Below are 16562 nucleotides of genomic sequence, written 5' to 3'. Positions count from 1 at the left end.
TTCGTTGTGCGACGTTAGCGCCACAGCCCCCCAGGGGCAGGGCGTGTTATTTACTGTTTGTCATCTACCCTGGTCGCATGGCACGGCTCGATGGGCCCGGCACATGGTGATTAGTCAAGATAACTGTGCCCGGGCTCCGGAGCTCTCCTAATCTGCAGCCGCCATGATCAGCGGTTAGCCACGCCCCCCACATTTTCTCCAAGTTAAGAGTGACTGCCTTGTGCCAAGCTACCTGAGGGTCAAGTACAGGTTAATCTGGGGGTTGTCTGCGACTTCACCCTGAGGAGGACTGTGGTTGCTGCTTGAGTAGGGTTTCACCCCCCCATAACCAGTCTTCCAATTTCCTACACTTGAAACTTCAGATTTTGCATTGTTACCCCAGATATTTAGATGCATGCGAAGCTAGCACAAATCCATTACAAGCCAGGAAGGGTCCCCTCATCTAATGATACACAAGGCCCCAATCGAAACAAAGGAAATCTTCAATATTTGCCATTCACTGTCTAACCCAGATACAATAAAAAAAAATAACATATATCAGAATGACACAGCTTCCACCTTCATGATCGTCATGTTCAAAATCTGGTAATCCATCATCAAACACCCAGAGTTGCTTAATCTTCCTCCTATCCAACCTCCGTTTTACAGTACCTCCTTTAAACCCTTGGAAACTGCTTAGGTCTGAAACCTAGCCCAACCTACAAAAGTGTGTCCAAAAGTCCTATGGATCACTGCTCAGCTGCTTGCCCTAGACAGCTCTTAACTCTCGTGGCAGGCTCAATTACCATGATAAATGCCTCTTCTCTATGGAATAATTCTAGGACCACTAAAAACACATTACTCTGCCTCCTGCAGAGAAAAAAAAAATCATCAGACCCAAAATATTGGCCAACACTTAGGCCATCGCAAACATCCCCTTTTTAAGCAAAATAATAGAAAAAAGTGATGAGACAACTAGGAGAGTATGTAAGACCAAAACATCTACTCCATGATGGTCAATGTGGATTCAAACCTGCGAAAAGCACCAAAATTGTCCAGGCCAAAATGAGGAAGCATGACCACATCAGCGCTGCTTTTAAAGCATTCTGTTGACTTACAGTAGCTGATTGGACAGAGAAGCCCCATCAGGGAGTTCCAAGCCTACTTATTGAGACCAACATTCATCATTTACCCTCTAGCAGAATGCACACCCACTGGCTCATCTCAGCACCTCAGAGCTCATGGCCTCAACCCTCAACGAGACAGGATTACCACAGTTCCCATTAGTGCAGAGTCCATTTCCCACCACCAGGATAATTCCTGACACTTAGTGGCTTCCAAGCAGGCCCAAAGTAAATGGGCAGTGATAATAAATGACATTTCTTAGGCAGCCAACAGAAAGAATGACACGCACTTTGGAATATTTTAACCAGCTAGATGTACACAACCGTTAAATTTCAGTTTAATAACAAATATTTGTTACTTCTTTTTCCTTACTTAAAAGCAGAATCTAATTGTAATAATCACTTGACTTCGACGGTGCTTTCAACTGACAAATGGATAAACTAATGTTATGCTAAAATTGTACTGGCTTTAATTAAAGTAAAACAACATTTTTGTTTGATGTTGGGGCCTGTGCATGAATTACTGCCATGGTTTGCAAAGTACCATTTTGCTGCTCACAGCCGTGGCTGTGGCGCCTGATTTAATGCTTCCTAGAGCCGAGATGTATAACATTGGTCCACGAAAACAGGATCTATACCAGATCTTCAGGATAACTGCTCCTTGAGTAAATGATCACATTAACGGCTTGCAAATTGAGCCTCTGTTGACATCCTGGAACTATGGCAGGGGCTCAGCACTTGTGGACCAACTCTAAACAGCCCTTTTCTAAGGGCAATCTTACACAACTTTGATGGTGGTGGCCAAATGGGAGATCTAATGCTTCCTACGGCCCTGACAGGCAATCGGACGGAAAGTACACTCACACTCTTTGCATTAAAATCTCTCCTACATTCAAATCTTAAAAGAGGGAGGCAAAGAAAAACCCACCAAAACGAATACCCTTGAGAACTTCTTGTTGGAGGGTAATTTTCAGTGAGTTATTCACTAAGATATAAAGAAAACAATCCATCTGAAACTAATTAAGAGTATCTGAGATCTTCACTTGTGGCTGCTGTAAGTATAGACGAGCCTAGGCACAGTTTTTAAAAAAAGTCAGTTTGACTGACAGATGTACCCAACGGCGCAATGCCACAGGACAAGTTTTTGGTTTGTGCTGGGTCCACAATGAAAATATGCAATTGCATCAAGAGCTCATTCTTACAGCAGCATCATTGAAAAACGTAAGTCCAAAAGTCAGAGCTCTCAAATACATTCTACAACACTCATAAGTAAAAGGGTATATGCATTGATGGATAAGTTAAGGAAAGCTTAATCACAAGTCTTGCGACAGGGTTATAATGATATACAGAGGGGCTTGTCTGAGCAAAGCAAGCCACAAAGTTCTCATGTTTCCACAGTTTAAATATAGTTCTGGACCAAATACAGCATTCATTCCAGATGCACCTTTAACTTTCACTTTAACAAACAAACTTTTGTCTGGTGTTCCCGTAGGCACATATTTCCAGATCAAGCCTAAACAGATTTTAGCACTGAGATGAACATGGCTGCAAAAGTGAACAAAAATGGTCTGGCAAAGTGAAGATTTATGAGAAAGCCCTATTGGTAAAAACCTGAGGTCTCCTATACATGTGCGATTTTCACACTTGGCAAGTAACACTGGATGGAAACATCTATTCCTAGATCTTTTCTTTAAAAAATAAGTGCACTCATGATCAGTAAGATGCCCTAACAGACACATCTTAGAAATCTACGCTGTTAGGAAAGTTCACCTTAGGAGTCCTCTGTGTACCCATACAAAATGCATTGCTAGGGCTTATATCCCAAGGGTCTGGCTCTCCATCCCAATCCAGATAAGGCAGGCTCCACTGCTCCGCCACTTCAGGAAAGAGATATTGGCCATCCTTTTCAAGCAACAACTCATTGCGGTGTACTCCATGGTTGCAGGATCCATCTTGAAGAGAGTTCCTGTTTCTCTCTTCCTATCTTTTCTAAACCTACGTTTACCCAACCATCATCTCCAGATCTGGCAATTGCATGCTATCTATTGGTATACTTACTTACTTGTTCCTCTGCAGACAAGCTGTAGGGACGGAAACGCTCTCTGTATGATTAGAGACATATACTCCTGCCCCGAGTTCCCAACTATACTATTGTCTGGATCCCTAATGCTGACTTTTGTAGTCAAAGGCAAACACGGATCATGTGTGTGCTCCATGACATAGGCCTGTGTCATGGATTGCGGTCTAGTTGGACCAGTGGTTCACCCAAAGCACTACCCTCATAGTGGTGCAGGGCTACCATCTTCAACAAAGAGTTTAAGCAGCACATGCGCAGCATACTTTGTACTGATTAGTAGGAGTGACAAGGTCCTTTTTTTACACTGTGTCACTGGAGTGAGGCCTACAGGCTCACTCACCTTTTAAAACGTTATGGTGCTGTGTGTTTGGCTCATACTTGGTCTACATCAGGTACATTTAAAGTTCTGCGCAGGAGTAGTGACTCTGCACTGGAATTGTGTGCTCAGGAAGGGTACAGTACAGGCATAGAACAGTGCTGTGCAGTGCATGTATGATTAATGTATGACTAATGAATAAAATGAGTCTATTTATGCCTACGAGGAACACTTTACATGAGAAATGTAGCGCTGTGTAGTGTGTGCACAAGAAAGGCATGTGCTGGGTGTATGTGTGCTTGTGAGAATTACAATACATGAAGGGTGAAGTATTGTGCAGCGGGCACATGATGAGTGTGTGTGCTGGCAATGTATGTTTGTAAACAGAACACCATGGTACAATTAGGGGAAGTTCATCATCCCACAATACTGTACAGGCTCAAGAAACCCAGGACGTAAGGGATTTCATTGTATGCCCAGTGTTCCTCGCATGTAGGCTACAGATCATCACCTGCCCTCTTAACAAACATTTCTATTTGACATTGAAGTAGTAATTCCTCAAAAACGTTGCTTTTGTGCCCCTATTTTTCAACACCTACCTCCTGCACTGGCCTCTATTCTTAAAACAACCTTCATGACAAACAAAAGATTTTGAGGCAGGTCAAACGGACCAACTTGGTTCCTCAACCCGTGGTCTCTACCTGCTGGCAGTTGAAAACAGAGTGAACAACAATCTAATTGCAGCTTACACTGAATTTGTCAAGTATGCGGATAATGGACTGTGCAGCATTGTGCCAAACGTACAAAGGGAACTTGGAAAACCCTCCCCACCTCTGCCAATCATCATGGATACAGAGCTATTTATTCCTCAAGTCAACCAAGTACTCAAATCCTTATTTATGTTTTTTTAGCATGGTAAAACAGGTTTCCTTATTCCTGGGGTAGCCTTAAGGGGTTCATGCAACTATCACTCTGGTACTATACCTGTTAGATGGAGTACCAGAGCAATTGCCTTCACCTGGTGGATCCTTCCTACCTTTTCCACTGGCTCCAGCAGACCATGATATGAACTGCCAGGCTAGTACTCCCCATCGAGCCTTACAGTAATATCTAACCAATCTTAAAAATAGGGCGACGGCATCCAATAGCTAAGGAAATCTCATTTGTGGATCTCTGCACTGCGCATCCAGCGATCAACACCTTTTACCTGCAACAATAGATCTGATCCTACCAATCAGGGGGGGAAATCAACAATTTGAAACAAACTCCTACGGCACCAAATCAGACAAGGCAATCTTGCACACAGGTTCTGACTAGGGCCTAAGAGGACATGGCAACCACACTTTTTAGGTCCTACTTTGTTTACATTAGAAAAAGCCAATATGTTACATCATACAAAAGAACAAAACCAGTAGCAGTATACATCTGTGGTACTGTCTCCTTCAAAATGTTTATCAAAACTATTGCATTTCTTTATCTCATTATCTCTTAGTACATTCTGTCCCTGTCAGTCATTGTCCGTACGCCTGTCCTGGTCTCCCCTTGGTTCATTACCTTCAAGTTTCTTCATTTCATTTGGAATTCAGAATGTGTGATTTGAAATGCACTGGGGAGTTGGATGAGATTGATGCAAGGCCTGGATGTGGATGCACGTTTACATTAAAGAAGCCCTTTACCATTTTGCTCCTGGGATTTCTTCTCCCACATTAAACTGGTGATGGGGTGGCTTGTAATACGTCTGAACTCCATTTATCTCCCTCATCCTTACTGTTCCATTGTATAATGGGAACTCTGTGAGCTGATTCTGCGGAGCTGCTGAACTCCTAAAGAGCCCAACCTGTACAGCATATCCACCGTAAGGCAGTTTCAAAGCAACTTTTGTTGAAAGTGCAGACGAAAGTTATGAAATTATCTAAACTGACGCAGGCACCCCTGTATCCTGCATCCAGACACAGTTATTTTACGCAACAGGCACCATTCATCCCTTTGTTGGTGTATAACATCAAGACCACTTTTGGTGAGCTGCCATTGTGGGTATGCATCCAACCGCAGATTTCTTTCAAAACTGAACCATGCACTGCCAATATTTATTGAATAAATACTTTATATAATCTAGCACTGCTGATTAAAGTTTCAGCTTTCATTTACTGATTATTAACGGTGACAACTTCTACTCTGAACCCTGCAACTCTTTAAAAGGTAACCCTTAAGCCTCAATTTCCTAATCTCAAGATTTAACAGGAAACTACAGCTACCAAGTAGTTGACTAAAAGTACATTACAGTACCCTTAAAAGAAACTTCGATCTTAAAAAGTAAAACAAAAAAAACTAATTTCCATTACGTGCATAATTGAACACAACTTGCAGTTTCTGTTGAAGTTGCAAGGGTTCTTGAGTACCACATCTGATAATGGGTTTGTAGGGAATTTTCAAGTACCAAATCAGGAATTGGAGCTGGGTGTGTGCAGAGGTCGTATGAGTGTTTGCTATATATATGACAGTATTCAAGTTTATTTCTATTATGCAAAATGTGAATGCACGCCGTATTTCTGAAAATCTCCCAAACAACCACCAATTAAGTGGTGATGTTAGAAAAAAGCTTTCATTCACTATGCTAAGTGAGTAGGGCTAACCTCTAAGTTGGAAAAAATAATTACTCATGCATTGCTCTAGTATAGAGAGACAAGAGGTAGAGTATCTGCCTGATTTGGTGGACGAGGGTGCAGGTGATCTAAATCAATTGATACAAGCTGAAGGAAATTAGATGACCATTATCGACTCAAAGGAAACAACATATTAGGAAGGTATCTCCGTTATGAGAGTTCAGAAAGGAAATAAGATGATGAACACTATATAACTGCCTAATGGAAATTAGTTGCCATTTGTAAATAAAGTGCCAAAAAAGGCTAATATATTTGAGATCAGTTCATGTTGAAATATAATTCAGACAGAGCTTGGGAAAAATAATGGCTCAAAGATGAATCCATATTAGGTGAAGTGATTAACATGGCAAAAATGTTAGAGCATACAACGACATACGTAGAAGAGCTTAAGAAGGAACACAAAAGTAATATGAATGTGCACTGTATCAGCGAGAGAAAAATAAAAGGTAAGTGAAAACTGAAAGGGCTTTTAGGGCAAATGTGGTGCACCAGATCATATAGAAAATAATAAAGTCTGCCGTGCAGATAAGGTCACAGTAAGCTATGCAACCAGAAATTGCACTATGCCAAAATGTTGTAGGTCTGTAAGAGAGCAGTGAAGAGGGAGTATTAAGGAATCTATTACAAGTTGTAAAAAGCATTTGAAAGGTGTCATAAAGTTGAGTTTTACTGAATTGAAAGTCATGATCGACTCTGGTGTTTGGCTGACTTTAGCATTAAGTGAAGAGTCTGATGACAATTTAAAAAATAAAGTTGCTTTGAAGAACCCAGATGTTAAACCGGAGGATAGGGGAAGCACACGTAGTTACGAGGGTACTTTGATTCTGAAATTGAGTTTAGAGGGCATGCAGAGAAAGGAAACTTTTATGGACTGATCAAAAGGTGGCTATGTTTTTAGATGGCAACATTAAAGAAAGTTGGGGATAGTTTTAGATGCCAATTCTGATTTACTGATTCTTCTAAGGGAGGACCACAGGAGTAGTGAACAGTACTGTTTACTGCTCAAACAAATCCTTAGGTAAATTTAAATTCTGAGACTTTAAAAAAATGAATCTATAGAATATTTCAACTGTTTTGTACATTACATTAAGTTCAAGAAAAATGCCTTCCCTTATGCTTCAAGTCAGGTAAAGTCCTTTAGCTGTTAGAGGTGCTGTGTAACCAAATAAAGAAAATATATGTGTGTGCCAGCAGAGTCATTTAACTGGTTAAAAGCAGAGAGTGGCTTGTGCCTATAGTTTTCACGCACAAACCAACAGCAGAAGTCAAACGTTCCATTGACCTCTGATATCTTAAGAAGAACATAATTGTTGGTACGTTTTTGCTACTCAACATGATGGAGATGGTCTCTCTACTGGCAGGAGCAATGTTTTTGCTACATTTGACCTAACAGGTCAGACTGCACAATGTCTCTCAAGATCTGACAGCCTTTATTACTTTTGGAATCTACAGACACAGACGTGTCAGGATGCCACACAGTTTGGCCTCAGCTGCGACACTTCCGTCGTATCATGACAGAACTCTTTGGAGGAATAGATGGAGTGAAATATTCTTAAGATAACTTTCTAATTTTTGTTCACACTACTGAAGAACATGATCAGAAAGAGACCAGTGCTAAACATTCTGGAAGAAAAGGGGAATCATGCTTATGCCTAAAAAAATTTGATTTGGTGGGTCCAAGTTTAAATATTTGGGACATAGTATCACTAAGAATTAGATAAGTCCAAAGAGGAATTAGTCAAGGCAATGGTTGAATAAGCTGCTGCAGCAAGGAAAGAGGAACACCTTACATGTATAGGTAGAGTAAAGTTCTATACTCAATTCATTCAAGCATTAAAATATTGCAAAATATGTCATATGGGTGCTCATTAAAAAAGGAAAACAAGTTGTGTGGGATGACAATTGTGAGAAGGAATTTGTCAATTTTAAGTTAGAATTACAAGGTGCAAGTGATCTGCCAACGTTTTAGTTCAAAGCATGAAAGTTTTGTCACATGTAATGCAAGTAATAGTAGTAGTAGTATCTGCCCTAATGCAAAAGGATTTAGATGAGAACATGGCAGTAGTTTTTGCTTCCAGAGCTCTTAGGGGGTTATAAAATAATGATTCTGTTATTGAAAGTGAGGCGTTGGCTGTGTTTTAGCCACTGAACACATTTAGGACAATTGCGTGTAGCAGGAAGTTCACCATTTTCTCCGATCATAGACTTCTAAGAGAGTAAAGGATTAGATGCTGTTTCTAATAGGGTTAACAAAAGGATTGTGGGTTTGCAAGACTTTCATTTTGACCTTCAATGCTTACCTTTCTAAAAAGACAATGCCTTTTCTTTCTAGACTCTGGTTGTCAGATTTCAATGACTTTGCAAGGAAAATGAAAGTGCAATAGACAGGTGTAAAGTCTGTGTTGTGTCTGGTGGTGTGATATCAAAAGCTGAATGAGGTTCTGCTTTAGGTATGGTCAGAGACAAAAAGAAAAGTAGTTGCGATATCAAGGAAAAACTGATGGAACCCGTCAAAGGATTATGAATGGCAAAAGGTGAACTTTAGAAAAACAGAGTTCGCATACAAGAGTTCTAGTATAGTTCCACCAGATTACTTGAGAGAAGAACTTGTTGATTTGACCCATGAGGGACATCAAAGAATTAGTAACACCAAAAGGAGAATCCGTCAAGACTACTGGTGCCCTGATCCTGACTTCTCATTAGAAAGGATGTAAAGGCTTTGTGTTGATTGCTTCAACAGTGGCAATGAATAAAATTGTACTAACTCTATTACAAGATTCCAGAAAAACCATGGGTTGAGGTTGCTCTAGAAATTATTGATTTCATTCACGCAGGAAGTAATACATTATCTATTTTGGAGTGGATTGATTTATCCTCATATTGGGCAGAGATTTCATTAGTAAACATGATTGAGAAAGTCCAAATTCTGGAAATCCTTCACTCCCCAAAAAACACTAGGTGAGAAACTTTCTAACATGTATTGAAAGGCAATGAACCACAACTTTTTTCTAGGGAAATAAAATAATTTTTTACAAAAGGGGGTATTTGTATAGAAAATATGCTCTCTGTCCTCTAAAGAGTAATGGGGTTGTAGCGATATTTAACAAATCTCTGAAGGAATCAATTAAATTAAGTATGAGTGATGTCAGGAACAAGAGGGAAGAATTAAAATGTTTTGCTAACACCACACTCCACAACTGGAACTGTTCCTTTTGAATTACCTAATGGAAGGAGGGCTGCCTCATTTGTATCATTTGCATGTGCTAAATGGAACAAAGATGTGGCTGTGAGATGGGATTGTGATAATGACTTGGAGAGGGAGAAAGATCTGAAATGATGAAAAGGAAGCAGATATAAATCAACGCAAAGGGGTTAGATGTAGTGACCTGAAGTGTGGGGATTGGGTAATGATCAAAACTCCTGATGGATGCAAACCATTGTCTTGTTTCACTAACCCTCCCAAGGTTTTTAAGATGTTCAAGAATGCAGTAAAAACTGAAGATTGTAGTGTGTGGATTTAAGACAAAGTGCATAGCTTTGTTTGGTCATTCCTGGTTGTAAAGGGGGAAGCTGTGTGGAAACTATCCTCCTTTTCCACTTTTGAACTGTTTATCAAATCTATTATATTTAATTATTCAATGTTTCCTTAATATATTCCATCCCTGTTGGTCACTGCTCCTAGCCTTTGTCTTCCCATGGTCAATTATTTTAAGCTTCTTCATTTTATTTGGAATTCAGAATGTGTGGTACTAAAGACCACCACCAGCAGTAGTATGAATTCAGTTGTACTACTCTATACACCTCGCTTCTCTTCACAATGCAAGTACGCATATGTCTAGCATCAAGTTATGTGTACACTACAACCATACACTCTGGCAACCAAACAAGTAAACTACGGCATACACCAAATCGGACAAACCAACCTGGAATACTAACTCCAGCTTGCACTATACCTGGTAAGGCCTCTCAGGTGTGTGCTAACTAGGACAAACTCTGTGCAGTATTACTGAGCTACACCAGTGGCAGCAATGCACCATACAAATATGAATATCACATATACATCATATACCTCTGACTCAAAAGCACAGAAAAAGATGAGTGACTAGATTCAGAGTTAATATGGAAGACCTGGATTTCAACCAACTATATAAAGAACTCTCACACATAGTCAGACATCCCCTCGACATAGCTCCTGTACAAAATAAACATTGATATAATTCAAAAAGTAGTGTAACCACAACTGTGAACTGACCTAGACATAATGGATATTAACAAAGGGTACTGGGCAGGAGACAGATTGTAATTCATAATGAAGTAATTAGTTTGATTTATTTTAAATAATATTAATGTAAGAGGCCATCAAGACTAAGCAGTATGGGAAAGAACTAGGAGATGTTAGAAATCTGGGCAGACCCTGAGGGGAGGCGAGTTTGAACAGGGACAGGGTGCAATGGCAGCCACTGAGAGTCAACTTGTAAAGAAAGCTTGACTAATGCATGGACGATGGGAAAACCTCTAATGAGAACATAGCGAGCACAGATAATTTATGAGTCTACCTAAATTGTTATCATAAATTCTTACCTTTGCCACTTTACCCATGTCTTCTATGGTTGCTTTTTCCTTTGGAAACTGAGAAAAAGTTTTCTCAATTTTTGAAATTATAGCATCAATGTTCAGGTTGGCTTTTGGACAGCCTCGTGGAAAATAAAACTTTGGAATCGTCTGGCTCAAAGAGGGAGTCAATGGTTGTTCTTTCTTTGTTTGAACCTAGAAAGACATCAAATTAAATGTGAGAAACGCGTGCTGCAAGAGATTCTAAAAAAACATTCCCGATTATTCCATTTGCACTTAAAAACAGGATTTATAAAGCACACGAGGCAGAGGAGAGCATCATAGCACTTTACAGTGAGGAAGGTACAGCAAACAAGAAAAGAATAATGAGATGAAAAGGGCAAAGGATTGAGAAACAATGGTCAGCAGCTTCAGAATACAATGCATTTAAAATATATCATTTGCAGGAAGTATTCTATGATGCAGGCAGGTTTGAGGAGAGATACCAGCACAGTCATGGCAGATACAAATTGATAAATCCTTTTTTGACTTGCAGGTGCGAAGTACAAAGCAAGTAACCAAAAATACTCCAAGCCAATATTCACCTGACTGAATGGGTAACATAGTGGCTCAAGGAAATTGTTCAAGACATTTGGGCAGGGATAAGGATTAAGTCCCCGGCAAGTGAAAGTATCATGGAACAGTTCGAAGTAGGAAGGGAAAGGCGTGCCTCACCTGGAAGTTAATTCAACTTGAAAAATAGGCTTTGATGCCAATAAGTAGTCTATAATAGCCACTATAGGAGTTAGAGAAGAAGCAGTGGTAGGTCTCGGAAGTGGCAGATCTCTGCGTACAGGAGTTTATGTGGGGGGGAAGAGCATGGAAGATAATATGCATAGGTGGTGCAAGAATGATTGTCAGCTCAAGTGAAGATTAATTTTGTCACCCTTCACAACATTTACTCATCTTTATTTCATGCCTTGCCCCCTCCTTTGGACTGCTAATCACATTACGTGGAGGGTGAATATATATATATTTATATATATATATATATCCATAGGTTTCACACACGTTATAGTTAGGAATTAGCATTTAAAAAATGTTGCAAATTCACTTAAAAAACCATAGGTTTCACACATGTTATAGTTAGCTGGACATTTCACTCGTGAAAAACCATTGAAATTCCCCCGTTACAGTTAGTGCAGGCAACTATAACTCATGCGACCGCAATCCTCTGCTGATGACGTCAGATATTACATCACTGTATTTAGACACTTATTTATCCATGTCTTCTTCCATTAATTTTTAGCTACACATATATTACAAATATTTTTTTTTCAGAAAGACACATATGTCATCAGTGATGTAATATCTGACGTCATCAGCAGAGGATTGCAGTCGCGTGAGTTATAGTTGCCTGCACTAACTATAACGGGGGAATTTCAATGGTTTTTCACAAGTGAAATGTCCAGCTAACTATAACATGTGTGAAACCTATGGTTTTTTAAGTGAATTTGCAACGTTTTTTAAATGCTAATTCCTAACTATAACGTGTGTGAAACCTATGGTTTTTTCAGTGAATTTGAACGTTTTTTTAAATGCTAAGTTATGTATTTTTTTTTTTTTTTAAGGTTTTTCACCGTGCGCGTACCGTACGCGCACGGTGCGCTTTGCGTACCGTACGCGCACGGTGCGCTTTGCGCACCGTGCGCCCAAGTTACGCAGTTCGCGGAATTTTTCCGTTTCTACCGTACGCGCACGCTACGCGTACTCCGCGATTTTGCGCAAAAAAATTAAAGGAAATTTTGGCCCTTGGGGGTCCTTCTGGGACCCTCTGACAAAGGCTAGGGGGTCAGGAACTGTCCACCCTGCCCCCTTTTCACGTTCTCCACCTTTGTTTTTCACCCCCTCGGACTGCGAGAGACAAAATGGCGGCCGACACTTCCTGGTTTCGACCGATTCGAATGTTTACTAAGATCTAACAACCAATCAGAATCGCGCTCGCGCACGGCAGCGGGCGTGTACGGTAAGTTTTACCGTACGCGCACGGTGCGCGCTTATAGATATATATATGCTTTTAAATGCTATTTTCTCAGGAAATACTGAACAGATTTACACCAGACCTGCAAAAGGCACATCCCTGACCTGAGGACTACCTCTCTGCCAAATTTCAAGTAATTCTGTTCAGCCGTTCGGGCTGTAGCTTGGACTAAAGGTCCTATGGAAAAATGCATAGGGAAAACGCGTTTTGGGACCCCCCCTTTTTCTCAGCCCCCGCTTGACGAATTCCCCCGAGACTTTCAGGGAAGGAGCGGAGCGGAGCGCCCCACCTATTCTGAAAATTTCGCGAGGATTCGTCAATCGGCGCCAAAGTTATTCCAAATAGAATGTTGCGGATTTCCTATGGAAACACGATCCTAACTATAACTATCTACTGGCGACCGCCAGTAGATAATATATATATATATATAAATAAATATATATATATCTCAAACCGTCCTTACGGGGGGAGCTCACAGTAGCTGGTGCCGGCGGTGAGGTAAGGACAAACCTCACAATTAGTATCAGAAATCAAACGCCGCACTCTTCCTGGATCTTAGAGCGAGTTTAATGACCTTCTCTCCACCTACGCGTTTCGAACTTAGACAGTTCTTGTATATTATTGTTTTAGACATTTGCGAGTGACTCGCATGTGCACAAACGCGATTAAACGCATAGATTAATGTAAAGCGTTAGAGTGCAAACATCCTAATCACTCTTTTTGGGTTTCTTGTAACCAAAATAGGAATAATAACGTCTCTAATATGCCGATAATATGGCGCACATGCCGATTCAGCGTAATCAGCATGATTTGAATTGCATGTAATTGTGTGCGATTAGTGTAATGAACTACCATGCCCATAATGCCTCATTGTTGGCTACATGGAATTGTGGTATAAATAGTTGAAACAAAAAAGGACTTGTGTAACTAGTGTGACCAAGAACTGTCTAAGTTCGAAACGCGTAGGTGGAGAGAAGGTCATTAAACTCGCTTTAAAATCCAGGAAGAGTGCGGCATTTGATTTTCAAAACTTGGTTTCTGAGATATATATATATATATATAAAACTAATGGGGCGCTCCGCTCAGCTCCTACCCTGAAAGTCTCGGGGTGATTCGTCAAGCGGGGGCCGAGAAATAGGGGGGGGGTCCCAAAACGCGTTTTGGTCAAGGAAGTGCCTTTTGCAGGTCTGGTGTAAATCTGTTCTGTATTTCCTGAGAAAATAGCATTTAAAAGCATATCAATATCTATATGCGCGCACCGTGCGCGAGCGCAATTCTGATTGGTTGTTAGATGTCGGTAAACATTCGAATCGGTCGATACCAGGAAGTGTCGGCCGCCATTTTGTCTCTCGCAGTCTGAGGGGGTGAAAAAAAAAGGTGGAGAATGTGAAAAGGGGGCAGAGTGGACAGTTCCTGACCCCCTAGCCTTGGTCAGGGGGTCACAGAAGGACCCCCAAGGGAGAAAAAAAACAATTTTTTTTTTTTGAAATCGCAAGGTGCGCGCAGCGCGCGCGCACGGCACGCACTGCGAACCGTGGGTGCTCGGTGCGCGAAGTGCACCGAGCACCCACAGCGCTCTCACAGTGCGCAAAGCGCACCGTGCGCGCAGGGTGCGCACACCTCGCGATTTTAAAAAAAAAAATACATTTCACGGTACGCGCACGGTGAAAAACCAGAAAACAAAAATAATTTATAAATACATAACTTAGCATTTAAAAAAAGGTACAAATTCACTGAAAAAACCATAGGTTTCAAACACGTTATAGTTACGAATTAGCATTTAAAAAACCTTGCAAATTCACTTAAAAAACCATAGGTTTCACACATGTTATAGTTAGCTGGACATTTCACTCGTAAAAAAACAATGAAATTCCCCCGTTATAGTTACTGCAGGCAACTATAACTCACGCGACCGCAATCCTCTGCTGATGACGTCAGATATTACATCACTGATGACATATGTGTCTTTATGAAAAATAAATATTTGTAATATATGTATAGCTAAAGATTAATGGAAGAAGACATGGGTAAATAAGTGTCTAAATACAGTGATGTAATATCTGACGTCATCAGCAGAGGATTGCGGTCGCGTGAGCTATAGTTGCATGCAGTAACTATAACGGGGGAATTTCATTGGTTTTTTACGAGTGAAATGTCCAGCTAACTATAACATGTGTGAAACCTATGGTTTTTTAAGTGAATTTGCAAGGTTTTTTAAATGCTAATTCGTAACTATAACGTGTTTGAAACCTATGTTTTTTCAGTGAATATATATATATATATATATATATATATATATATATATATATATATATATTCACTGAAAAAACCATAGGTTTCACACATGATATAGTTAGCTGGACATTTTACTGATAAAAAACCAATGAAATTCCCCCGTTATAGTTAGTGCAGGCAACTATAACTCACGCGACCGCAATCCTCTGCTGATGCTAATACTGTATTTAGACACTTATTTGCCCATGTCTTCTTCCATTAAATTTTAGCTATACATATATTACAAATATTTTTTTTTCATAAAGACACATATGTCATCAGCAGAGGATTGCGGTCGCGTGAGTTATAGTTGCCTGCACTAACTATAACGGGGGAATTTCATTGGTTTTTTATCAGTAAAATGTCCAGCTAACTATATCATGTGTGAAACCTATGGTTTTTTCAGTGAATTTGCAAGGTTTTTTTAAATGCTAATTCCTAACTATAACGTGTGTGAAACCTATGGTTTTTTCAGTGAATTTGTACGTTTTTTTAAATGCTAAGTTACTTTACGCCATTCGTGGCGTGCGCGCCCACTTAACGCAGTTCGTTCCGTGCGCACACCGTGCGCTACGCGCACCGTGCGCGCACAGTTAGCACGCGGTGCGCTTCGCGCACCGCGCGCCCACTTTACGCAGTTAGTGCCGTGCACGCACGGTGGGCACGCGGTGCGCTACGTGCACCGCGTGCCCACGTTACGCTTGATGGGCCATGTACGCACGATGCGCTTCGCGCACCGTGCGCACATGGAGGACATATTATGCGCTTCGTTGTGAAAGGTAATCTTTTAAATTTTCATTTAATTAAATATGTCATGCACAAATGGTGCCCTTCGTGCACCATTTGAACACGGGGTGGGGAGAGTGTGGATAATCTTTTAAATTTTCAATCGTTACATATACCATGCACAAATGGTGCCCTTCTGGCGCCATTTGAACACGGGGTGTGGAGAGTGTGGCTAATTTTTTTTTTTTTAAATAATTTTTACCGTACGCGTACGGTAAGCGTAATCGGCGATTTTTTAAAAAAAAAAAAATTGACTTTTTGGCCTTGGGGGTTCTTTGGGGACACCTTCATCAAGGCTAGGTGGTTAGGAGCTGTCTAAACAGCCCCTTTACATGTTTTTTGCCTTTATTTTTCCTTCCCCCCTCAGAGTGCGAGAGAGAAAATGGCGGCCGCCGCTTCCTGGTTTCGACCGATTCGAATGTTTACTAAGATCTAACAGCCAATCAGAATCGCGCTCGCGCACGTCACCGTACGCGTACGGTAAGCTTACCGTAAGCCGCCACAGATATATATATTGATTTAAATGCTATTTTCTCAGGAACTACTGAACAGATTTACACCAGACCTACAAAAGGCACTTCCTTGACCTGAGGACTACCTCTCTGCCAAATTTCAAGTAACTCTGTTCAGCCGTTCGGGCTGTAGCTGTGTCTAAAGGTCCTATGGAAAAATGCATGGGAAAAACGCGTTTTGGGACCCCCCTTTTTTCTCAGCCCCCGCTTGACGAATCCCCCCGAGACTTTCAGGGTAG

General features: G+C 40.8%; 1 protein-coding gene across 2 annotated transcripts in view; it reads right to left on the bottom strand.

The window, feature by feature from the left end:
- Window positions 1-16562, bottom strand: part of LOC146805565 (serine/threonine-protein phosphatase 2A regulatory subunit B'' subunit beta-like) — a 369793-nt gene that overhangs the window by 170604 nt on the left and 182627 nt on the right. For both annotated transcript variants that reach the window (XM_085622841.1, XM_085622842.1), the window contains exon 2: window positions 10741-10926. In XM_085622841.1, coding sequence (XP_085478967.1) covers window positions 10741-10926 — 186 coding nt within the window. The remainder of the gene's footprint in view (window positions 1-10740; window positions 10927-16562) is intronic.

The sequence above is a fragment of the Triturus cristatus genome, chromosome 8, assembly GCF_964204655.1.
Source record: "Triturus cristatus chromosome 8, aTriCri1.1, whole genome shotgun sequence".
Taxonomy (NCBI): Eukaryota; Metazoa; Chordata; class Amphibia; order Caudata; family Salamandridae; genus Triturus; species Triturus cristatus.
This window is presented reverse-complemented; position numbering and strand designations above follow the sequence as displayed.